We start from the raw sequence: 24,276 nt of genomic DNA, 5'->3' as shown, positions 1-24,276 counted from the left end.
CACCAGAGCCACGGGCAAGAGTCGATCCCAGGAAGTTCCACCTCTACAGGAGGAAGATCTTTCCTGTGAGCACTGGAAGAGACACCAGAGAGGATGTGGAGTCTCCTCCCTGGGGGTATTGCAGACCTATCTGGACACAATCCTGTGCCTCGTGCTCTGAGATGACTCTGCCTGAATGCCAGTGTAAACAGAACTGTAAAAGAATGACACATCCATAAAAAAAACCAAACAAACAGACCAGAAACCCCGATTGTGAAAAAAAAATACATTTCTATCAGCCTCGGGACAGAACTGTTTGGAATCTGACAGCAGAACCAGACGCTGGTGTGTGATTTCATCTTAACCAGAATTCCTTCATTCACCCCTTCATTCCCATATTTAACCCGATGTTCAGGGAAAGGGATCAGAACCGTCCCGGCACCGTTCCAGGAGGGTTCCACGGGTGCAGTCCCGTTCTCTGACGGGGAATTCAGCGAGCAGGCACAGCACGGTTCCAGGCGGATGGAAAGTGTCCCTGCCCAAGGCGGGGGGTGCGACGGGATGGGCTTTAAGGACCCTCCCAACCCAAAGAAGCCAGTGATCCCATGATCCCATAGGATGCTGACGCACAAAAACGCACTCACTGCAAAGCTCTGCTTGTTTTTACCCTGATAACAGAGCCGAGTGAGCCGGCGGAGCCCCCCGGCTCTGCGGGGCCTGCCCCCGGCTGTCCGGAGCTGTCCCCGCCGTGTCCCCGCCGTGTCCCCGCCGTGTCCCCTCAGCCCGGCCCGCCCCTGACCCCGCCGCCGCTCCTCCCCTTCCGCCGGAGCGGCCGTGCCGGGCGGCTCCTCCTCCCGCGGGCGGCATTAGCTCATCGGCCGCGGCTCCTCGCGGCCCTTTCTTCGCGCTGCCCGCCGCCCCCATGGCCCTGTGCAACGGGGACACCAAGGTCAGTGCTGGGGCTGCAGCCCGGCCCGGCCCGGCCCGCCCGGCCGTGAGGCGGGGCCCCGCGGCCCGGGAGGGGAGCGGGGACGGCGGGGAACGGGAGCAACGGGGGCCGCAGCGCCGGCTGCTCGCAGAGCGCTAATTCATTAATTAACTGATTGATTGCCCGAGCGGGGATGTTCCGCGGCGCTGTGCCCGGCTGGATCCCCGCTCGCAGCCGGGCCGGGGTTCGGTTCGCCCAGAGCTCCGGCCCCGGCCCCGGCCCGGGGTGTCCGTGTGGCTCGGGCACATCGGCACGGAACGAGCCTCAGGAACTTACAGCTCCGATAATGCAACTTCTCAGCGAGCCCTGCAGGCTGCCTGCAGCCGCTGCTGGAGCGGGGTGAAAGACTTGTTGTGCTTTCTTCAGCTAGTTCGCAAAAAATCCCTGACTCTGGGGGGGTTTGAGTGCTCGGTTTTTGAGTGCTCGGTTTTTGAGTGCTCACTTGGTCCCTGTGTGTTTTCTGACACGCTTTTCCTTGGCCGTGTTCACAACCTCCTCTCCTGGCCGGGGCTAATCCCGGCTGTTCCTCTCCTCCCTTGTTCTCGGCTCTTTATCTAGCTGTGTCTCTGAAGGGCTTTTTGAGTGCTCGGCTGGTCCCTGTGTAGGTTTTCTGTCACGTTTTTCCCTGGCTGTGGTCACAGCCTCTTTTCCCCCTGGGGCTGCTCTGGGGGGCTCCAGTTCTCCCAGCCAGTGCTGGATGTGGGGCTCCCGGTGGACTGTGGGGCTCCCGGTGGACTGTGGAGCTCCTGGCTCATCCTGCACTAATGACAGCAATTTCTGCAGGGTCCCAGCAGCCCATGGACACCTGCATGACACCCATGTCTGCTAAAGCTTCCCTGGAATAATGATTTGGGGGGCTCTTGTTGTGTTGTTAAGGATGGCCTGAGTTTAAAGGAGCTGCTTTCCTGTTATACTTGGAAATCTGAGTGAGCGTTCTTAGACCTGCTTAATTTTAATACCACAGGGAAACAGTTAAACTCTTGTAAAACCTGTGCTGGCTTGAAAGTGCAAGATCAAGGCTCCTGGTTTAGGCCTGTCCTGAGTTACTGGTGTGGGTGAAAGCTCAGGGCTGAGGGCTCGGACAGAGGAGCTGCTGCTACTTCCCAGTACTCCAGAAGGGGACTGGTCTGTGTGGAAATGTGGTTTATGAATTACACTAATGACCAACCTGCGACCATGTGGGTGTGTGAAATGCTGACAATTCCCCTGGTTCTGCACAAGTGGGCTGTTAGGAACTTGCACACTCAGTTTAAGGCACTAGGCAGGGATGTGAGGAGCAGGATTTGTGGTGTCCTTGGCTGGTAGCCCAAGCCTGCTTCCAGTTCTCCTACCTCAGCTCTCTAGAGAACTCGGAATTACTTGGTTTTGACACCAGAAGAACAGCAGTGATGGAAGGTTTTTGTTCTCCAATGTTGGGTGGTGGAACGAGGCTGACCCTCGGTGTGGCAGCACAGTTGGGGTGACCACACGGCTCAGGTGGCACATGGGACCTTGGTGCCATGTCTCAGGTCTGTGGTCCTCAGGGTGACTTGGTATTGGAATTGGCTGAACAGAGACTGTCTTCTCTCGGTGTGCTCAGGGTTTCATTCCTGTTTTTAGCTCTGGGGAACAGCAGCACAGTGCTTCTGCCCCCGTGCCTGGACAGCCTGGGACAGGTGTCAGAGCAGCTTCCACAGGAGGTCTCAAAACCAGCGAGTTCTCCAGATTTTTGTGTGAGCACACCAGAAGACAAGGAGCTCTAGTTCTGGCTGTACTGAGGGGACAAAGAGCTTTCACTGGAGGCTGTGCAGTCCCCAGCAGAATGAGGTGCTGGCTCCATAAGCCCTATCCATCCCTGCAGGAGCTGGGCTGTCTGGTGTCCTCTTTTAATCTCTGCTGGCACGGCCGTGGTGTGCAGAGCTCAGCTGCCATGTTGGCTGCACATGAACAGCATCTGTTCCTCTTTGGATTTCATCGAATGAAGTTTCCCTTGGTAATTTGGGTTTAAAACCCCTAGCCTTGGAACTGTGCCTTTCAATAAGTAGAGCTAGATGCTGTGATGACTTTTCTGCCTTTTTTCCTTTTCTCTTTTTGCCTGTGATTTATGTTGGGCTCTCTTAGTCCTGAACCCCCTTGCAATTCCACTTGTCTGGTTAGTTCAGAGGAGTCTGGGTTGCTGTCCTGCTTCTGCTGGGGTTTGAGGGCTGCAGATTCGGGACACAGACCTACTCACACTGCTTTAAAGTGCTGCTCAAGCTACTCCTGATGTAACTTCAGGCTCTGTTTTCACTCTCCTGTCTCCCCTACAGCCCCCATTAGCCACCCCTGCCTGCCCAAAACATCTCGGGGTAGGGCACTGGAAACCAGATTTATTTATTAATAAATCCAGGGATAGCTGCCTGTCTGTCAGTCCAGCTGACACCAACAGTAACTCCTGTTCAGTCTTCTTTGAGAGAGAGGTGCAGAGCTCTGTCCCTAAATGACACAACCTACTGCTCTGAAACAATTGAAGACTTGAAATAAAAAAATAGCACTGCAAGGATGGGGTCAGGAAGGAATAAAGAAGTTGGTCTGTCTCACAAGAGCTGCTAATTTAGAAATTTCCAGGTGAAAGTGCCCAGAATCACTCTAAAAGTGATTCCCTCCCATGCACTGGAGGGGAGGACAGGTCTGGTGACTCTGCCTCAGCTGGGGTGTGAAGGGGTCTGTGCTGCTAAACTCTGCTCTCTTCCACCATGTGCACTTCTTGTTGTGTAACCCAGCACTAAGTCATCAAGAGCTCCCCATCAGGCAACTTGGCTGCCAGCTGAAGGACAAAAATTAAATATCTGATTTTAACCTGGATTTAGGCTTTTGAGGGATTTAGCACGATTTCCCACCCCGCCACTTAGGTCCTTTAATTAAGATAAAACCTCTTCCAGCTGGTGTGAAGTTTGGAAGTTTCCAGTGTGTTTGTGGGGAGGTTGTGTCCCAGCAGGATGATGCTCTCCAGAATCACCTGCTCTGGGCTGAATTCCTGCCCCAGGTGGAAATGCTGGAGCAGCAGTGATGGGAGCAGAGGCGAGCTCTGGGTTGGAGGTTCTGCTGCCTGGTCCAAACAAGCAGAACAACTCCAACCTGCCATCACTAAAACCTGAAATGGAGCTCCAAGATGCTTGGAGGCATCATTTGCCAAAGTGAAACCCTTCCCAGTTTGCCCTTCACCAAGCTGCATTGGCAAGGAATCAGGGGAAGAACACCCTAAGAGAAGTAAATTCTGTAGGCAGCAAATTTTTGGTGTTAGAGCATGGCTGTTGATTCTTCCTTGGAGATGCTCTGATAAGGACACTTCCATGGAATAGCTGCCTCTTCTCACAATTTTTTTTAAATGAAGAAACTTGGCCTGGTGTTTTTTAGCACTCTTTCAGATTTAGCCAAAGTTGGCCAAGCAGTTCAGACATGAGGGGCTCAGAGGGAGCCACTGCTTTGTTCTGACATGCAGTCTGCTCAAATGCTGCACTCAAAATGTGTTGGTTTTTTTTTTCCTAATCACTTAGCAGCGACATTTGTTCTCAATTTCCCCTTTTTATTCTCTCCAGGAGGTAATGTCAAGTGAAGTTCAGCATATGAGGCAGCGTGACAGGGAAAAAAACATTTTTTTGTTTGATTTTTGTGCTGTTTTGCCTGAGAAAAAGGCCGAGGCTCTCCGTTCTCATGGGCTGTGCTGGGGTTCACGTGGAACTGGAAAAAGATGGAGAGGCTGCAGATGGTGATCAGGGCATACGAGCTCCTGCTTGTGCAAAGCTGTGCCATCATTAGCTCATTAGCATTTTTCTTCCCTAATTTCTGCCCTGTTTGGTTTGGGGGATGGGAATCTTGTCTCTTCTTGGGGTGGATGTTCTGTGCTGGTGTCCAGCACCTTTATCTTGCCAGTGCCTCAACTGATCCTTATAATATTCAAGATTTTTTTTTTCATTTTGAAGCTTCTTGGCTGGTCTTTATAATTTTTATCATAAATTAGCATAGCTAATTAGCAAAGCCTCGCACATGTTAGCTGTTAAAGAGATCTGGCTCAGTCAGTGGGCTGTCAGAGTAAAGCCAGAGGAGGTTCAGGCTGGCTATCAAGAGACATTTCCTGACAGAAAGGTTTGTAAAGCTGCCCGGGGTAGTGGTGGGCTCACCATCCCTGAGAGGGCTCCCAAAATGTGCAGAAGCAGCACTGGAGGGCACGGTCTGGTGGTGACCACAGGGGTGGGGCTGGGTGGACAGCTGGACTTGGGACGCTGGCAGAGGCCTTTTCCAGCCTCGTGTCTCAGGAGTTCTGTGGGATCTCTGTGGTGGCTCTGGGTGACTCCATGGGATCTCTGTGGTGGGTGATTCTGTGGGATTGCTGACCTGGGTGATGATGATTCCATGGGATTGCTGACCTGGGTGATGATGATTCCACAGGATTGCTGACCTGGGTGATTCTGTGGGATTGCTGACCTGGGTGATTCTGTGGGATTGCTGACCTGGGTGATTCTGTGGGATTTCTGTCATGGGTGATTCCATGGGATTGCTGACCTGGGTGATGATGATTCCATGAGATTGCCGACTTGGGTGATTCCATGGGATTGCCGACCTGGGTGATTCCGTGGGATTTCTGTCATGGGTGATGATGATTCCATGGGATTGCTGACCTGGGTGATTCCGTGGGATTTCTGTCATGGGTGATGATGATTCCATGGGATTGCCGACCTGGGTGATTCCGTGGGATTTCTGTCATGGGTGATTCTGTGGGATTTCTGTCATGGCTGATGATGATTCCATGGGATTGCTGACCTGGGTGATTCTGTGGGATTTCTGTCATGGGTGATGATGATTCCATGGGATTGCCGACCTGGGTGATTCCGTGGGATTTCTGTCATGGGTGATTCCGTGGGATTGCTGACCTGGGTGATGATGATTCCATGGGATTGCTGACCTGGGTGATTCCGTGGGATTTCTGTCATGGGTGATGATGATTCCATGGGATTGCTGACCTGGGTGATTCTGTGGGATTTCTGTCATGGGTGATGATGGTTCCATGGGATTTCTGTCATGGGTGATGATGATTCCATGGGATTGCTGACCTGGGTGATTCTGTGGGATTTCTGTCATGGGTGATGATGATTCCATGGGATTGCTGACCTGGATGCTGTTGGCAGCCCGAGAACGCCGGGGCAGAGCTCAAGGATGGGCAGCACCACTACGAGGGCGCGGTGGTGATCCTGGACGCGGGCGCGCAGTACGGCAAGGTGATCGACCGGCGCGTGCGCGAGCTCTTCGTGCAGTCCGAGATCTTCCCGCTGGAGACGCCGGCCTTCGCCATCCGCGAGCAGGGATTCCGGTACGTCCTCCTGCCTCCTTCCTCCCCTGTGCTCACTGCAATGCCTGCAGTTTGAGCTGCTTTATTTCCCAGATTCTGCACTGCCTTGCTGTGTAACTCTGAACTTCTCACAAGGTGTCAGCAAGTTCTCCTCACAGCTCAGTCAGACACAACAATCCTTTTCCAGCCCCAGATGCAGCTTTGGGCCAAAAGGTGTAAACATCAGCAAACTGAGAGGATGGGACTTCATCACCTGAAGCTGTAATTGGACATTTAACCCCAATGTGTAAATGGACCAAAACCTATAAAAGTGTGAAACCTCGTGACTGGGTGTCCCTCCTGAGGCCATCCCACCTAGAGCCACGGCCAGGCTCCTGCACTGCCCAAGGTGGATTTTTTGAAGGCCTTTTAATAAATCCCTACTTTATTCCTTTAACTCTGTGCCAGGAGCCTCTTCAGGCATCAGCCTCGTGGCTTCTCCTGGGCAGTGGCTTCACTGCCAGTGCTGTCCCTGTTTCCACCTGAGCTCTGCTGGGGACACTTGGGCAGGGACCTGTGGTGTCCATTTGTCTCTTGATGCCTTTTTGTGCATTTGTTTCTTAATGTCATTTTAATGATTTCAATTCCAAAGTATAATTCAAAAGGCTGCATTTTAAATATCTGCCAAAATGTAGATGATTTTGTTGTTTTATCCGTTGAATTTTTTGTGGGCTTCTAAATTTTTTTTTTTACTTAATTTTCTTTTTTTTAAATTAAAGTAACTTGGATGCTGAAGGTATTGTGCCAGATGTTTCTGGGAAGCAGCTAAAAAACCCCTAATTGACACTGCCACTCATTGTCTGCAGCAAAGAAAGGTCTCACAATTACTTAGTACTTTGTACATTAATTTTTCATGTTTTGTTAGGCTTTTTAGGATATACATCTCTTCTGTGTGTGGAGAATAAATGCCCTGAAGTCTGCAAATCACCGAAGATTTGTACTCACTTGTCAGTTTGGTACAAATCCAGAAACATGGGGCATGTGGGATTTTGGTTGTGCTCTGCAATAGATAAGACAATAGATAAGTGCTGCAGAAGTGCATTTTTCCATTTAATGACAATTATAGAAGCAGTAAAGGGTTTATGTGCTGATGCAGGTTTGCAGCAGGAAGAGCTTCAGAACAGTTGAGAGTTCTTCAGAGCACTGGGATTAGACCTGTAGGACTTGTCAGTGCAAATAGCTGCTCTTTAGAATGTGCCAGAGCCTCTTCATCCAGGTCACTTCTCAAGGCTGGGGTGGTGGTTTCAGGTCACCCAGGCTGGTCAATAATTCTGTGTATCCACAAAATCTGTTTGTGTGCAGTGTCTGTCAGTCAACAAACCCAGCAGATCCACCCCTGTGGTCACTGTGAAAATGAGTTTGTGGTTTTGCTAAATCGTATTTCTGTGTTTAAAAAGCTGGCTCCTCAATGTTCAGAGCCCTCTCTAGTGATGAGTGTCACCTAAGTGTGGCATGAACTTATTTCCCACAGTATCCCAGCTCTGGATTTCCTCTGGCAGGAGTCCTGACCTCGGGGTATTCATGCACACATTTTCCCCTGGGTGTTTTTATGTGCTTCCTGAGGTGCAGAGGAGCTTTCCAGAGCTGGGTCAGGTTGTTTGGGGAGGGGTTTTGGGTAAACCAGAGAAAGGAATATTCCTAGCAACACAGACAAGCGTGCAGGAAATGACCCAGTGCTGCAGGAGAGCTTGCGAAGCCTGCATCCTGTGCTGGCTCTGACTCCTGCACAGCTGAGATGTGAGTCCTTCTCTCAGCCCCTCAACTCATTTTTTCACTTTAATACTTGGGCACATTGCAAACCTCTCTGCATTATATCAAATTTCAATTGTCATGGAAAAAACCCAGGTGTTCAAGACTCCACTTTTTGGAACAGTTTATAACTATTTTGACTTCTCCTAAGAATGTTCCATCTACAGGTGTGGCTGTATTCCTTCAGTTCCTTCCTAGAACCCAGAGGAGCAGCTGGAGCCAGGGGAATTTTGGGTTGGATATCAGGGAAAGGCTCTTCCCCAGAGGGTGTTGGGCTCTGGATAACCTCTCCAGGGAATGGGCACGGCCCCAGGGCTGCCAGAGCTCCAGGAGCATGGTCTGTGGTTCTGATTAATATTAAACAGTGTTCTGTACATCTGGCACTGGAGCAAATGCTTCTGTGCATGGAGTTATTTGGAGCTGCAGCACCAGCAGCCATGCAGAGAGAGTGCAGGCTCTTCATGTGAGTTTGAGTTGAGGAAATGCACCGTGCCTCCAGGCTGACCAGCAGTGCCTGTGCAAGAGCAGCAGGGAGGAGCTCTCAGGATGGTTCAGTGTAAAACTACACCCACGTCAGCTGTGCTGCTTCCAGAGCTGGCCTGGAGATCCCAACAGGCAGGGAAACAAATGTGCCTCTTGCAGCTCCATCCCTCCAGCTCCTCCCTCCTGGCCTGGAGGGGCTGCAGTGACCTTGCTGCCTGGGCTTGGTCCTGCAGCCTTGTTTCTGTTGGTGGCACAGACAGGAGTGGGCAGCACAGTGCCTGTCCCTGCTGCTCAGAACCAGAAAAACTCTCTTTTGTCAGTACTTGCATGGAACTAATGCTGGGAGAATTATTGGATACATTTAATCCTGCTTATGCAACTTCTGTCTCGTTTGGTTTTGCATTTCTGGCTCGGGAGAAGTTTGATGTTCTCTGTGAAACAAACAGTTCTGAGTCCAAGGTCTGGTACAGCCCTGTTCCATCCCAGGCCAAAAGTGTTGCCCAACTGATGCTTCTGCAGTTCATGGTCTTGTAAAGCATGGTTTGCAAGAGCTCTCTCTTCCCCTTTGAGATGGTTTAATTTTATTAACTCCAAACCCTACATGATCACATGTATTGTACTTGTAATTCTCAACTTGTTGCTAATGCCATCTCTGCATAACCAGAATGGATTAAGGGGCATTTTTTTCAGCAGATTCAGGAGTTAGGGAGTGGATTTTTTGACTGCAGTTCTCCTCCAGATGTCACAGACTTCATAAGTTGTTTGTGTGTATATATATAAAAATATATCTCTTGGTGCTGATACTCTACATTAATCCCAGCCACCCTGCTTCTCTCGTAGCTGATGGTTGGCTATGAGGAATTTAATGATTTAATTTCATTTTTATGATGGTTTATATTTGACTTTATTTAAACTGGGGAAATCCCTCTCCGAAAACCTGCTGGGTTTGACAGCAAAAATCAAGCTCCATGTGGTGGTACCTGTGTTAAAACACCTGTTAGAAAATATCAGTTTTAAGAGTGGTATGAGACAGCACCAATGCTTAAAGTAAATAGATTTGGAAGTAACCAGTGTGTTTGTGTTAATGATTTCTTCATGTTCTGTCTGCAGAGCCATCATCATCTCCGGAGGACCAAACTCTGTGTATGCAGAAGATGCTCCGTGGTTCGACCCAGCCATATTCACAATAGGAAAACCCGTGCTTGGGATCTGCTATGGGATGCAGGTGCTGTTGGGAGCTAGCACAGAGTCCCTGGCCTTGGGAAACATCTCCAGGAGCCAGTCCAGCCATTCCATCTGCTCATCCACAGCCACCTTCCAGGCCTTGTTTCTGCCTGAGCTGAAGGGGCCGTGCTGGAGCTGCTTTCCAAACACGGGCAGTGCCACAGGAGCACGCAGCTGATGGACTGAGCTTGCTGTGTGCTCCTCTCTCGGCTCTGCCTTCTCCTGCAGTGGCCTTACAATGAAGGAGGGCAGGTTTGGGTTGGAGATTAGGGAGATGTTCTTCCCTGGCAGGGTGGGCAGTGCCTGGCACAGGTGCCCAGAGCAGCTGTGGCTGCCCCTGGATCCCTGGCAGTGCCCAAGGCCAGGCTGGACACTGGGACTTGGATCTACCTGGGACTGTGGGAGGTGTCCCTGCTCCTGGGAGGGGTGGAATGGGAAGAGCTTTAAGGTCCTTCCAACCCAAACCAGTCTGGGATCTGTTGCATAAATGGTTTTTCTTTGCTGCAGTGCTGTGAATGGAGCTCCACGCTCCCTGTGTTTGTCAGAGTAAATACAACCTGTCAGTCACTCATTAATTCTGCCCAGCTGGTACTGAAAAGGGCACCTCTCCTGGAAACAAGTGGAGCAGTGTCCCAGGCTTGGGCTGTTTCTAGTGTAGCTCTTAGCAGTGCTTAACACTCCCTCACAAAAAAAGAAATAACCTTTCCTTCCCTTTGGACTCACTGGTGATCCTGCGGGGATCTGGTAGATCCCAGCTGAGCAGACCGAACTTCCAGGGAGACAAGGGCTGCTTGGCTTCTGCTCATGCATCTTGTTTTTTTCCAGGCTTAGTCACAAAACCAAACTAAGGGAATAAACTCAGGTTTTTGACGTGGCCTTGGATACTCAGTTTGCAGAGCAGCCATTTCTGAGGGAAGGAGCTGTGGAACAGACTTTATTTTGCAAATCTCTGCCTGGGGGGGTTCTGCTCCCTGAGCGTGGCAGTGGCTGGCAGAGGGGAGCAAGGATTAATTCTGCAGGGAATTCTTACAGCTCTGGCAAACAGCAGGAATGTGGTGAGGGGTGGAGGGGTGCAGGCTGTGAGGTGCTGTCTCTCTTTTGCCCTGCAGATGATGAACAAGGTGTTTGGAGGGACGGTGCACAAGAAGAGCGTTCGGGAGGATGGAGTGTTCAGCATTACCCTGGACAACACCTGCTCACTCTTCAGGTGCACACACATTCCCACTTACCAAAGCAGTATCAGGCTGGGAAAGGCTGTCACATGAGGGGAAGGTTATTTTTTTAAAAAAGAGTGAAATCAGCTGACAATTTATAATAAAACTTTTACAAGTGTGGTCACAAATAAGCAGGTTGCTCATTGAAATAAATACTTAGGGCTAGCTTTCCAATTGGCTTTAAAAAAGCAGGTGTATTTGCTGGAAATCCTGCAGACATTTCAAATATCCTGGTCTATCAAGATGTGCTTTTGCTGGAATCCCTCAGGGCATCTCTTGGAAAGGCAGGGAATTAAAAGGTTAAAGGTAAAAGGTCTTTGTCCTTTCTTGAATTGATTCTAGTTTTTTGATCTTCATTTAGGGGCCTTCAGAAGGAAGAGCTTGTGCTCCTCACTCATGGAGATAGTGTGGATAAAGTTGCTGATGGATTCAAAGTGGTGGCACAGTCTGGGAACATCATAGCAGGTATTTATTTTATCCTGAATTTGTCTTCTGATAATGTTGGGTAAAGTAAAGACTTATGGCAGACAGGAGCTAGAACCAAATGGGAACAGAGAAATAGCTCTTGTTGTTTAATTGCCAAATAAATGAATTGGTTTTAACAATTTCTAGTGTGAATTTGTATGTCAAGCTATTAGGGTAATAAAGAAACAGACTTGAAAAGGAATGGTCCTGATGTAAATGTGGTTGAAGTTACCATTATTTATACAGTTTATATTATTTTAAAGCATGCATGTGTTGCTTGTCTTAGAAATAAAATACCCTGTGCCCTTAGGGCAGGGGAGACACTGTGGGGTTTGGGTACTGTAACAGTACAAGTCAAGCACTGTTTAATTATTAAAGCTTTATTAACTTGTTATTGTATTTAATATTGCATGAATGTTCAACTGAGCAAGAATAATGTAGGTACTGAACAGCAGGGCTTTAACATCACACAGAGATTGGCACAGGAAATGGTGGGACCTTAGAATTTGGGGTTTGAAAGCCACTGGAGTTACCAAATCCCAAAGAGCCACCTTGAGTCTCTTGCTGAACTTGGGTCTGCATTCACATCCAGCTCACTTATTTATTTTTGTTCTGTTGTGTGTACCAGGCATAGCAAATGAGTCCAAAAAGCTCTATGGAGCACAGTTCCACCCTGAGGTGAGCCTGACAGTGAACGGGAAAATGATCCTGAAGAATTTCCTGTACGACATCGCGGGATGCAGCGGCACCTTCACCGTGGAGAACAGAGAGCTCCAGTGCATCCAGGACATCAAAGAGAAAGTGGGCTCCTCCAAGGTGCTGGTGAGTTGAGCCAGAGCTGGACTAGCAGGAGCACTGGCAGCTGCTGGGGTTGATTTGGGGCGTGGGGAATCGTCCCAGGGTCCAGGGAAGCGGCACGGCCGGGGCAGCGCGCTGCTGGCTGGCTGCAGGTCAGCATCCCGCTCTCCCCCTGCAGCTGCTGGGTGTTAACACCTTCCCCAGGCACAGCTGACCCCGTGTGGGGCTTTTCCCCCTCCTGGCAGGTGCTGCTCAGCGGGGGCGTGGACTCCACGGTGTGCACGGCGCTGCTGAACCGCGCCCTGAACCGTGAGCAGGTCATCGCCGTGCACATCGACAACGGCTTCATGCGCAAGAGGGAGAGCCAGGCCGTGGAGGAGGCCCTCAAAAAGCTGGGCATCCAAGTCAAAGGTACCACGTTTCTGCCACGTTTCTGCTCATATTCCTTGCAGCACTGCAGGGTTGTGGTGCTCTTCCCCAAATCTGCCCTTAGGGTTGGGTTTCATCGAGCTGCTGTTCCCAGACGCTCGGACTGAGGCCGGGTCAGCGATGTGGAACCACCTGGACCTGTTCACAACATTTAAACCTGAAATGTTAGGCCTTGTTTACTTGCTTGGAGCATACAGTGAGCTGCCCCACCTCTTTAGATGTTAGTGTTCTGCAGGTGGGGCACAGCAGAGCGGTGGATTTGTGCCCTGGTCACTTCTCTGCCAAGGGATCCTGTTCAGCTGCTGCAGAACTCACTGAATTTCCATTTTCTCCACTATCTTAATTGGCACTTTGGGCTTCATTTCTTATCCTGAGTCTCTTTCTTTGTCAACTGTGAGCTCATTTGGGTGATTGAATGCTACCACAACCAAAATTATTTTCAAGGCATTTTTGCTTGCTTTGAAAGAGGTGCATTTTAATGGTTTTGGAATGACTTTTTGACAAGAAGGTGTTGATTTGTCAAAGGTTGGACTCAGTGATTTGGGAGGTTTTTTGCAACCTTTTTGATTCTGTGAAGGAGTTAACTGAGAGAGCAGAGAGTGCCCAGATGAGAAGGCTCAGAGGTTTTTTGTACCTGGAGTCTGAGGAGGTCAGAGAAGACCAAGTTAGTGGCAGCAGCAGGAGCTGCTGTGTGGCCTGGGGGGTGAATTAGTGGGCAGTGAATTAGTGAATTCTGGGGCTCTGTGCCCTGCCCAGGGCTGCTCCTGTGCTCTGCTCAGGCACTGTGGCTCTGGCTGAGCAGTGCTTCCCACTACCACAGCACAGGCTGGGCTGCAGCATCCCCAGCTTCAGACAAAACACATTCTTCTAAATATATTTATTTATTTTTAAAGTGGAAAATCCACATCTTATTCTTGCACTCTGTGGAGCAATAAATCTGGGCTCTGGCAGGCAGCCAGAGGAGCAAATTGAGGGAATCCCTTTGCTGCAAGTGCTCCTTCTGTAGGTCATGGAGTTGAGTGCTGGTGGAAGATGCCAGAGCCTCCCAGCTGATCTCTGGGTTGGGAGCCTCTCTAAATTAAGAGGCATAATACAGCACCAGTAAATAATGCATCATTTAATTTTGGTTGCAGAAAGGCCTTGGGGAAACACTGTCCTGTAAACTATTTAAAGCAAGTAAATTATAATCTAAGAGGGAAGCAAGAACTTCCACATTAGGCATGTGGCTGCCTAATCTCACAATATGGAAAAGTAATAGGTTAATAAGAGAAGTAAAAGGCTCTTGTTAAAATTAATTTTTGAGGTGTTGAGCAGCCCTATTCAATGCAGTTAATAGTCAAAGGAAATTAGTTTTGGTTTGTTTTTCTTTTAAGCAATAAAGTGAAACTTTTATTTTGTAACCAGCATGACAGTCTTTATTGATTTTGTAAAAAGAAATAGAAATAAAAATCCCTGTGATTTCCTGCAGTGGTGAATGCAGCCCATTCATTCTATAATGGCACAACAACTCTGCCCATCTCAGATGAGGACAGAACCCCACGTAAAAGAATTAGCAAGACCTTAAATATGACCACGAGTCCTGAAGAAAAGAGGAAAATTATCGGTGACACCTTTGTTAAGGTAATGTTTATTTGTTGTTTGGTTGAAGTTTTTAAATCTTGTGGTTCCTTTTATCTTTTACTGTTTAATCAGTGGCATTGGTGCTTGTGTGAGCTGTGGGTGCCCCAGAAGCCTTTGGTGACAGGGAGAATATTTAAAAGGTGCTGATGCTCCAGGACTCTGGAGATACTTTTTCCGTTTTCTCTTTAAAAAAGATGGGGTTACAGGAGTGTTTCAGCAGTGGGACAGTGGCATCATTGGTGTTTAGGGTAGAATTTGCTGGTTGTTTGTGCTTTTACAGCTCCCTGCCACGGGTCAGACAATTCATTCTGGGCGAGACCTTTGGCAGCGCCAGGAGTGCCACAGCTCTTCCTTTCTCTGCCCCCTGCAGATTGCCAACGAGGTGATTGGGGAGATGAACCTGAAACCCGAGGAGGTTTTCCTTGCCCAGGGCACCCTCAGGCCTGACCTCATCGAGAGTGCCTCGCTGGTGGCCAGTGGCAAGGCTGAGGTGATCAAAACCCACCACAACGACACCGAGCTGATCCGCAAGCTGCGTGAAGAGGTGAAGGCTGCTGGCTGCCCCTGCCACTAACTGGATCCAGAATCTAAAACTCTCTTTTGCTGGTGTGACTATTGATAGGGCCCTGCTGTGACAAGGCCCCTGGGAGTCTGTTGTAACTTGTGATTTATTGCATTTCTTTGGTTACCAAGGGTCTGTTTATCTGAAGTCCAGAAAAGCTTTTTAAGCACCTTTCTGTGCACAGCTCTTTTTTAATTAGCATGTGAAGCGAAGGTGAGGAGTGCCTGGTTTGGTTTTCTGGCACTGGAATGGTGAGATCTCTGACTGTATTGTGCTCTAAGAAAGAGCCAGCACAGGGCAGAGAGCTCACCCAGCAATGTGGTGAGGTGCTCAGGTACCAGCTCCCACCCACAGTATGGATCTGAGGATCCCCATTTCCACCATTGATCCCTGCACAAAGGCTTTGGGGTTGGTTTGAACTTCCAGCAGAGACAAGAGAGGTCTGAACTCATGCAGGCACAGGCAGCTTGGCCTTCCTGCTCTGCCAGAGCCACGGATTCTTCTGGCACAAGCTGGGGCTTCCTGCTCTCACCCAGCTCATCCTGCAGCTGTTCTACAAAGCCCACATTCACATGGAATTTCTTTCCAGTGTTTATGGAATCGTTGGCACTGGTGCTGTGAGGTCAGGCCACTTTGGGTGCCAGAACCTGAACATTTGAGGCTTTTTGTTTGGATATGTGAACTGGAGTGTAAATTGCCTTCTTTTTCTCTTTTAGGGTAAAGTAATAGAACCACTGAAAGATTTTCACAAAGATGAAGTGCGAGTGCTGGGAAGGGAGCTTGGTCTTCCTGAAGAGCTGGTTTCCAGGCATCCCTTCCCAGGTATGGAGCTGGTGGGTCACAGCACTGTTCTTCAGCAGATCCAGAATAACTGCAGTATAAAACTGATCTTTAAACACAGAAAAAATCCATTTGGGTTTTCACTTAAGCACAGTCTTTCAGGAAAAGGTGACTTGAGAGCAGCTTGATAAATATACATAATGTTTTATAATTGAGCCTCTGTTTGGCTTTGGTGGGAGAAGGCAAAGGAGGAGCTCTCAGTGAGCTCTGCCTGAGCTGCCCCGTGGCTCTGACCTGGAGTAAAGGCCTGGCTCTGCCTTTCCAGGGGGCATTTGCTGTCTTGAAAGTGAATGCTCAACATTTCTAACATGAGTTTTCCACTAGAAAACAGCAAAATTGATGGCTGTGGGTTGGTTTCTTCATGTCTTAGATTCAGTGGCAGAATGCACAGTACTCGGTGACCGATTCCCTGTGCCCCACTTGAAGGTGAAAACCAGCTCCCTGTTATTTGGTGTAATATTATTTTCAACCTTGCTTTGCAGGTCCTGGCCTAGCAATCAGAGTGATCTGTGCTGAGGAGCCTTATGTGTGCAAAGACTTCCCAGAAACAAACAACATCCTGAAAATCGTGGCAGATTTTTCTGCGAGTGTGAAGAAGGTAAGGAAATTCTAAATTTTAATTCTGAGTGGTGGTTCTGTAGTGACCCACGGTGAGGTTTAGTCTGCTGGAAGGTTAAAAGGACTGGTTTGTGCTGCTTAAGGAATGCTGCTCAATTGAAGCTGTCCAGTGGAATTTTTTAGTGCTGCGACTGGTGCAAGTGTTGAACCATTTCTGGAAAATGGAACTTCATTTGCCTTTCAAATAAAACAGATTCTGTTGTAGTTAAACTTTGTGCAGATGAGATCACTTAGTGTCAGGAAAAGATCTTCCCTCCCTGGAAGAGCTGTAAAATTCTAGGTTTGCACACCCCAGAAATCTCTGGGTGTGTAAATGCAGGAGCCAGGAGCTGGGCAGCTGCCCTGATCCAAAGCCTGCAGTTTTGAATGGGGATGGTTGATTTCCACATCTCCTGACTCTGCTGGCCTTTGTGGTGGCTGTCAGTCATTACAGGGGTCTGCTCTGAGGTGTGGGTTCAAAACAACTTCCAGAACCTTTTTGGTAAATCCTGAAGGGCAGAGATTTCTGTCTGCCTTTGCTTTAAAAGATCCAGAATTGTGCTGCCATAAAACTGAGAAGTGCAGCTTTGTGAAGGAGAAAATGAGCACAGGAAAAGAACTTCCCCTATGGCCTTGGAGGGCTCCAGCTTAAAATGCAGTGTAATCACAGGAAAGTGCTGTTGCTAGTGTTTAATTGTCAGATGAGAGGTATCTTTTAAATAGTTCCAAGGGGTAAACCTAGACTAAGCAAACAGCTACTTAAATAACAATTTTATTTGCACTGTGCAAGTTCTGTTTGAGGGCCTGGGAGCTTTATTTAATTCCAATTTATTGTTCTGCTTCCTTGCCCAGCCTCACACGTTGCTGCAGAGGGTGAAGGCGTGCACGAGTGAGGAGGACCAGGAGAAGCTGATGCAGATCACAAGCCTACATTCACTGAATGCCTTCTTGCTCCCAATCAAAACTGTGGGAGTGCAGGTACAGGCTCCCTGCAGGGCTGTGTGTGAGGGGCAGGAAGATCTCTGCTGCTCCAGGGGGTGGGCACGGAGCTTGGCTCAGGGGGGGAGCTGGGGGTGCCCTGGCTGGGTGCTGGGGTCCCTGAGCTCAGTGCCAGGGGACATTGGCCAGCCCAGGGGTGCTGGTCACTCAGCAGCCCCCTGAGCTCTGCTCTCACCCTGCTGGCCCCACCAGGCTGCACGGGGTGGAAATCCCACTTTTGGCCGTGGTTGTTGCCCTTTGCAGCCCTTTGGTGAGCTGTGCTGCTCCCTGTCCGTGGGAGGGAGAGCTGGATGTGTGCAGCAGCTGAGCTTCCCTCCCTCCTGTGGGCACAGACACACACCAGGGGCAGAGCTGGCTCTGAGAGAGCTGTGAGCAGTAACTCAGGAGGTTTCCTTGCTGAGCAGTCCTGGCTGTAAAGCACCTTTCTCTGCACTCTCAGTGTTGAATTCCTCCTGGTATTTTATTTCCAGTTGCCTGATGCTGCATGTGGCTCTTTGCAGTCAGCTTTGGTTACTGTTTCAGGCTGCAGAGTCATCAGATTTCTGTGCTTTGTCACCAAAATGCCAACACTGGCCACTGTAGATGGGTCTTCCCAGTCTGAATATTTCCTGCTCTGTATTTTCTCACCTCTCCAGTCTCTCCCTGGTGTCACCAGCTCGGTGTCTGCTGGATGCTGGCCCAGACTGTGGTTCTGTCACCTGCAGGATGGCCAGGGAGGAGCTGTGGGTGGCTGTGGCAGCACAGCTCACATTCTGTGGTGGTGTTTGTGTTTTGCTGTTCCCCAGGGTGACTGTCGCTCCTACAGCTACGTCTGTGGCATCTCCAGTAAAGATGCTCCACACTGGGAGTCCCTGATGTTCCTTGCCAGGCTCATACCACGCATGTGCCACAACATCAACAGGTGAGTGCTGAATTACCTGTATTTTTAATTATCTAATTCCCATATGGAAGTTCAGCATCTGTGAACGTTTCCCTGTTTAATCTGGGGTGTTGTATTTCTATACATTGGACAGGTGTATCATGCAGAGGTCACAAATACACAATAAATCCAAATATGGATTGATTTCCAGCTTGAAAAGAAATTGCTGGCCTATATCCGTGGATTAGGCAGCATCCACTATAATTTATGCAAATCTCTTCTGCAAGGCTCCAGCCTGGTGCTGAGCTGTGATGTGCTGCAGTTTGGTTTGCCTTTGTGTCAGGAAGGGATTTGTGTGGGGCTGTCAGTTCTGATGGCACAGGGAGAGCTCCAAAGCTGGGCAGTTTGATCTTAATTGAGCTCTCTGAGGATACATTTTCTACCTACTCGAGTCCATAACTTTTCCAGCAGCTGAAGGTGCTTAGACATGAAATCAGCTCTGGAGAATTATACCCTCCTTGCCTGGATGTGGAATTTCTGCCAAAACTGCTTATAGCAAAACTTAATTTTCTCACATAAGTGACACTGACAGAGCTTTTACTCTGAAAGGTGAGACCTGGAATTGCGAGATACCTGTTTAAATTAAGTGCAGAGGGGACAAAAGGAGGCATAAATCAGGATTGCCTGTGCAGTTCCAGAGTGTGTCACAAAATGAAAATAAAAGCCAGTTTCTGGCTTGAGAGCACTGCTGGTTTCTTTAAGCTCTGCTGGGTTTGAGGCTGCCCTCCTGAACATCCCTCAGCTCTGGGAGCTCTGCTGTTCCAGGGACCTTAGGAGGGTGCTGCCATAGTTGGTCTCCTGCCCAGCTGTGCTCCCAGGCTTTGTACTCCAAACAAAAACCTGCAGAATAAAGTGGCAGATGTGTGTGGTTTGGGTTTTAGACTCCTGGTTCATGTCAGACTCACACAGCTGCTGTGAGCACCTCCTGGTAAATCCATGCACGAGGCCACTCCGACTCTGCTTCTTGTTCTGCAGCCTATGAAAGGAAGGAGTGAGAGCAGAAACATAAAGCTGATGTGGCTGCTTTGAGTTCAGAAGATGTTTTGTTGCAGATGTACTTCTGCAGGTTTATAAATTGCAATTAGTGCCCTGTGCTGAAAACCCTTTGTTAACGATAAGGTGTAGCATTTAATGGGGGGTGTTGGTGGTGTCCTGTTAAAAATTGTAAGCAGAATAAAACATGGTGCAGTTTTCCAGCTCAGTTTTCTCCCTGTGGCCCTGAGCAGGGGGTTTGAGGCACTCTGGTTTGTTGTGTGTGTGTTGCAGAGTGGTGTACGTGTTTGGCCCCCCTGTCAAGGAGCCCCCCACGGATGTCACCCCCACCTTCCTGACCACGGGAGTCCTCAGCACTTTACGTCAGGCGGACTTTGAGGCTCACACCATTCTCAGGGAGTCTGGTAGGTGCCCCACCTCATCCCAGGGGTCACACTCGTGTTTGCAGATCCCTGCAAGCCCAATGGGTGTCATCAGAGCGGTGCTGTCAAAATCTGCAAGCAAACAGCTCCAAAAAAGGGCTCAGCTAATGGAATGCCAGTGAAAAGTTGTGGAAGCTGATAGCTAAAGGCCAGGAATTAATTTGAGGGGATTTTGGGGACTGACTTGCTTCCAACACATCATGAAGCTCAAAGCTGTGGTGCTGCACTGCAGACTTGTGCAAAAAGTCCTGTCAGGCCCCTCAGACACCCAAATCCCTTCTCTTTGCTGATCTCAGTGTTTATCTGAGGTGAAGAAACTTGACAGAGTTTTTAAACACTGTTGGTTTTGGGGAAAGCCCAGGTGCCGAGTTTCTCCTGGGGGTGATGCTCACAGCCTGTGGTGGTTTCAGATTTCCTAACTCCAAGTCAAAGCTGCAGCCCCAGCCCTGCAGAGCCCGGGATGTGGAGTCCCCTGGGTGGGCCACACGGGCAGAGCCTGGTCTAAATAATTCTGGGGTTCAGCCTCTTTGGTTTTTTACTGAATTACCTTTGGAGATGTGATCTGTGTGGGAAGCACTGCATCAGCCCTGCCTGCATTTCATATAAATCAAATTACAACAGATCCCTCTCTCTGAGGATCCATATTCAGTTTGCAGAGCTGTGTGAACAGAATTTGTACAGAATTAACCTCAAAAGGCTGAGATAACACTGTCAGCTGTGTTGGTAAAGCTGTAGCTGTGTCTCGCTAACTTTTGGTGACACTTGGCTTTGTGTGAATGAATTGCTCCTAAAAATAAGCCTGGAGTTGTGGTTTAGTGAAAAACCCTCCCTGTGCAGCAGCTCAGGCCAGGGCTGGCAGAGGGAGAGAGCCTGAGCAGGGTGAGCTCCACACACCTGGGTTTTGGAGCTTGAGCTCGTTGCAGCAGGGAAATTGGGGAGTTGTGCATTGCCTTTCAGAAGGAGATGTTGAAAAACCAGTGAAATGTGATTGTCTGGAGTTACCTGCCCACCACCAGCCAGGGGTACTGGAGAGCTTTCTCCTGGGTGTTTCAAAGGCTGTTCAAAGAACATTTCAAAGATTTATGTGGGAGCATCTCTTTATTTGGCTCAATTTGGGACTGATAAAACCCCATGGTTTTACGTTGTGTGGGGAGGAAAGTGGCTCTCCACTCGACTCACAGTGAATTACAGGGATAACACAGATTAGCTGGGATTTTCCTGCGTGCCTGCAAACTCTGAGGATCATCTCAAGTGGCAATTTACAGAATCTCAGAATGGTTTGGGTCGGAAGGGACATTAGGGATCATCTATTCCACACCCTGGGGATGCCTTCCACTTATCCCAAGCTGCTCCAAGCCCCATCCAGCCTGGCCTTGGACCCTTCCAGGGATGGGGCAGCCACAGCTGCTCTGGGAACCTGTGCCAGGGCCTGCCCAGTGCCCTCCCTGCAGAGCTGCAGTGCTGCTGGGAGCAGAGGGAGCAGATCCCATGGGATGTAGGAGCAGCTCCAGAGCTGGAAGCACAGGTGGGATCCTCAGCCTTGTCTGTGAGCCCAGCTGACGCCCTGTGTGCCCCTGTGTGCTGCAGGCTACGCTGGGAAGATCAGCCAGATGCCAATAATCCTGACCCCGCTGCATTTTGACCGGGACCCCCTCCAGAAGCAGCCCTCGTGCCAGAGGTCCGTGGTCATCAGGCCCTTCATCACCAGCGACTTCATGACGGGCATCGCCGCCACGCCGGGCAGCGAGGTGCCCGAGGAGGTGAGGGGCTGCACCCAGCCTGTTCCACCCAGCCTCTGCTCACTCCAGCTTCCCTCTCACCCTCCTGGCCTTCCTTTTGATTTTCTTGCTATTTTTTTCCTCTGTTATAAATAATCATTAGAAAGAATGTTTTGGGGGAAAAAAAAAAAACGTAACAAAAGGAGGGGCTGGCAGATGGGTGCGACAAACTTGAAGGATTTCCAGCAGAGCTGAGCCAAAACAGCACCAATTAAAGAGGAAAGAATACCCCAGCCCTTCCTGGGATTTGGAATTAATTTTTGCATCGGTAATTGGAAATTTCTTGGCGTAAGGAATTGCCTTTGTCTGGCACTTGTGCTTTTGCTGGAGCTTGCAGTTTAACATCTCAGTGCCCTGTTTGCTCTTTAGGTCACTGAAAGGACTCAGGAGTCAGGGTCAAGCTTTTTAATTTTTTTTTTTTAATGGGAAACTTTATCCATGTCCAGTCAAGTACTTTGTCCCTCTGGGAATGCACTGTAGGAATAGGACTGACCTTTTATTTTAAACACATTTCAGGAGCATATGAGCATTGTTTAGTAACTGTGTATAATTATATATTGAAGTCCTCTACTTTAAGGCAGCCTGTGCATGAGAAAAACAATTCAGGTTGCCATGTGAACTATCCCACTGTATAAAAAGAGGATTCATTTGACTTCAGTGTTTGTGTTTAAAAACAACCAAACACCACAAAACCCACCCCCAAACAAAAACCCTGAATTCTGCAGAATGAAAATGGTCATTTTATGGCTCAGTAGTAGTGTGGCAGCTAAATAGTAGAGGTTATAGAGACTAATCATATTTTTAGGGGAAATAACAATGTTTTTCTATACAGAGCAATGCACTGTTAATTTGTGCTTTCACTATTAACAGCGTGTCATGTAAGTGGTGTTGGGAACTCGGGGGTTTTTAAGGAAGCTGAACTGCTTCTCCCCTGGAATATTCCTGCTAACATGGATTAATTGTGAGCTCTGGAAGATGAGTCTGACTGGAAACCAGAGTTTTGTTCCAGCAGATTTTACTTTGTGCCTGGCAGCAGCAGGCTCCTCTCTGGTGTCCAGCACAACTGGTGTGAGCAGTTTGCCCTCAAGCTTTTCCAGGGTGATTTTCATCAGGTCTGTTTCACACACCTTTTTTTCTGATATTGTGCTTCCCCTCCACCACAGGTTGTGTTGAAAATGGTGGCAGAGATCAAGAAGATCCCTGGCATCTCTCGGGTGATGTACGACTTGACATCAAAGCCACCAGGAACTACGGAGTGGGAGTAATTAACTTTTCCCTATCCAAGTACTGTGTGCAGTCTAAACCATATCAGAAACCATTCCCAGTGTTGACATGCAGTACTGTGAAAGAGTGACTGGAGCTGCTACATCGCATCAGCTTCCTCTCCTGGAGCAGAATCCTGCAGCTGAGAGCTGTGCTGGGGATGAGAGCGGCGTGGGGCTGAGGATTGTACGGGTAAATGACGGTGGCAGCGCTGCCGGGCCAGGCCCCTCTGCTTTGCCTTTGTCTTTCCAGTCCCCCCGTGTTCCCCGTGTTCTGTTACCTGTCATTTCGGTGTCTCTTTGTTTTTGTACACTGTGTAAAAAGAGACAGTTTATTTACTTCTTACCAAAAGCATTGTTACGGCCCAAACATGTAAGAGGAGTTAATTCTTTGTGACCAACCGCTTTGGGACGGATTTATTATAAATAAATATTTTGCCAAATGGAGTAGTGGGTACTGTGGAGTGGCTGTGTATGTTCTGTCCCCTTGTCCTGGGCTGCCTGGCAGTGGGGCTGAGCAGTGCTGGGCTGCCCTGTCCGTGTGTCTGTCCCTGCTGGGTGCAGCTCCAGCCCCGGAGAGCTCCGGGATGGCAGAAGGACAAACCTGGCAGTGAGGCTGCTCCTGGCTCTGTGCCTCCTGCGTGTCCCCAGCGCTGCCCCTGGGCTTGGGGACAGTTTATTTTCCACACCTTTGCTCTGGCAGGGGTTTTTTGGGGTGTGTTGTGCTTAGCTGGGTCTGTGAGATCATTGTGGGTGTTAGTGTGGGGTCCTGGGGCGGGGTGAGCTCCCCATCCTCACAGACCCTCCTGTCACCCGTGTTCTGCTGTTGGTAGTGAAGCAATAAATAATCTGAGTGCTTACTGGGCAGGAGCTTTCTGATGGTTTGAGGCAAAGCCATTTCCATCCACCTGAGAATCCTGTCCCATGACAGGAACAGCTGGATTCTGACCTGAGCAGGTTGCTGGGCACCTGCTGGTACCCAGCTGGGGCAGCTGGAATGTTCATCCAGTCTCACCCCTCTTATCCTGCTTCTTCAGTTCAAGCAGTTGTGTTTTGTTCAGCTGCGAGATCACTGTAGTATTATGGGGTAAAATTTGGTTTAAACTGTTCAGTAACATGGAGTATTTCATGGCTGTAGCTCCTCTCTGTCCTAGCCTGGATCTGTGAACTGGAATAATATTCAAAGTGTTTGTTCTATATTTTTGGTCGCACGCATTTTCCTGTTCTTGCATTCCCTGCCTACACGTTATGGAAATTGGGTTTGGAAATTTCTGCTCCTAGGAAATGGCCAACTGGTGTAAATGTGTTTTTTCCCTGTGTCACTGAGGGCTGTTTTGCACGAGGGGGAGGAGGTGGCGTGTCCCAGCCGGGGCTGCTGGGGACACAGGGGGTGCAGGAGGGCAGGAATTGGGGCTGGGGGGCTCTGCCTCCCCTCCAGCCCTGCTCCAGGAGGCCTCTGCAGCTTGGGCAAGTGGAGCTGAATCAATAACTCAGTCACCTTTTCAAAGGGGGTGGTGATTTGCACCCACAGCTGTCACAGCCTGTTGGAGCTCCAGTGATGTCAGTGATTATCAATTCCCTGCTGCAGGGTGGGGATCTGTGCTCGGTGAA

General features: G+C 49.3%; 1 protein-coding gene across 1 annotated transcript; it reads left to right on the top strand.

Annotated features, from left to right (window-relative positions):
• The first annotated feature begins 771 nt into the window (after window positions 1-771).
• On the top strand, window positions 772-23,112 carry GMPS (guanine monophosphate synthase). The gene is made up of 16 exons (XM_058843613.1): window positions 772-928; window positions 6,112-6,293; window positions 9,654-9,768; window positions 10,877-10,974; window positions 11,343-11,446; window positions 12,075-12,268; window positions 12,490-12,655; window positions 14,142-14,293; window positions 14,664-14,837; window positions 15,572-15,677; window positions 16,178-16,293; window positions 17,145-17,270; window positions 18,077-18,192; window positions 19,477-19,607; window positions 21,213-21,385; window positions 22,567-23,112. The coding sequence occupies exons 1-16, from the start codon at window positions 902-904 to the stop codon at window positions 22,666-22,668; spliced, it is 2,082 nt and encodes a 693-aa protein (XP_058699596.1). The 5' UTR covers window positions 772-901; the 3' UTR covers window positions 22,669-23,112.
• The last annotated feature ends 1,164 nt before the right edge of the window (window positions 23,113-24,276 follow it).

The sequence above is a fragment of the Poecile atricapillus genome, chromosome 8 (genome assembly GCF_030490865.1).
Source record: "Poecile atricapillus isolate bPoeAtr1 chromosome 8, bPoeAtr1.hap1, whole genome shotgun sequence".
In the NCBI taxonomy this organism is placed as follows: Eukaryota; Metazoa; Chordata; class Aves; order Passeriformes; family Paridae; genus Poecile; species Poecile atricapillus.
Note: the sequence above shows the minus strand (reverse complement) of the source record. Positions and strands in the feature narration are given on the sequence as shown.

Bases quoted from the DNA above. Each gene is read 5' to 3' on its own strand.
- GMPS (XM_058843613.1), top strand. From the start codon at position 902: ATGGCCCTGTGCAACGGGGACACCAAG. The intron at 11,447-12,074 runs GTATTTATTTTA...TGTGTGTACCAG, and splicing joins GTCTGGGAACATCATAGCAG to GCATAGCAAATGAGTCCAAA. The intron at 18,193-19,476 runs GTGAGTGCTGAA...TGTGTGTTGCAG, and splicing joins ATGTGCCACAACATCAACAG to AGTGGTGTACGTGTTTGGCC.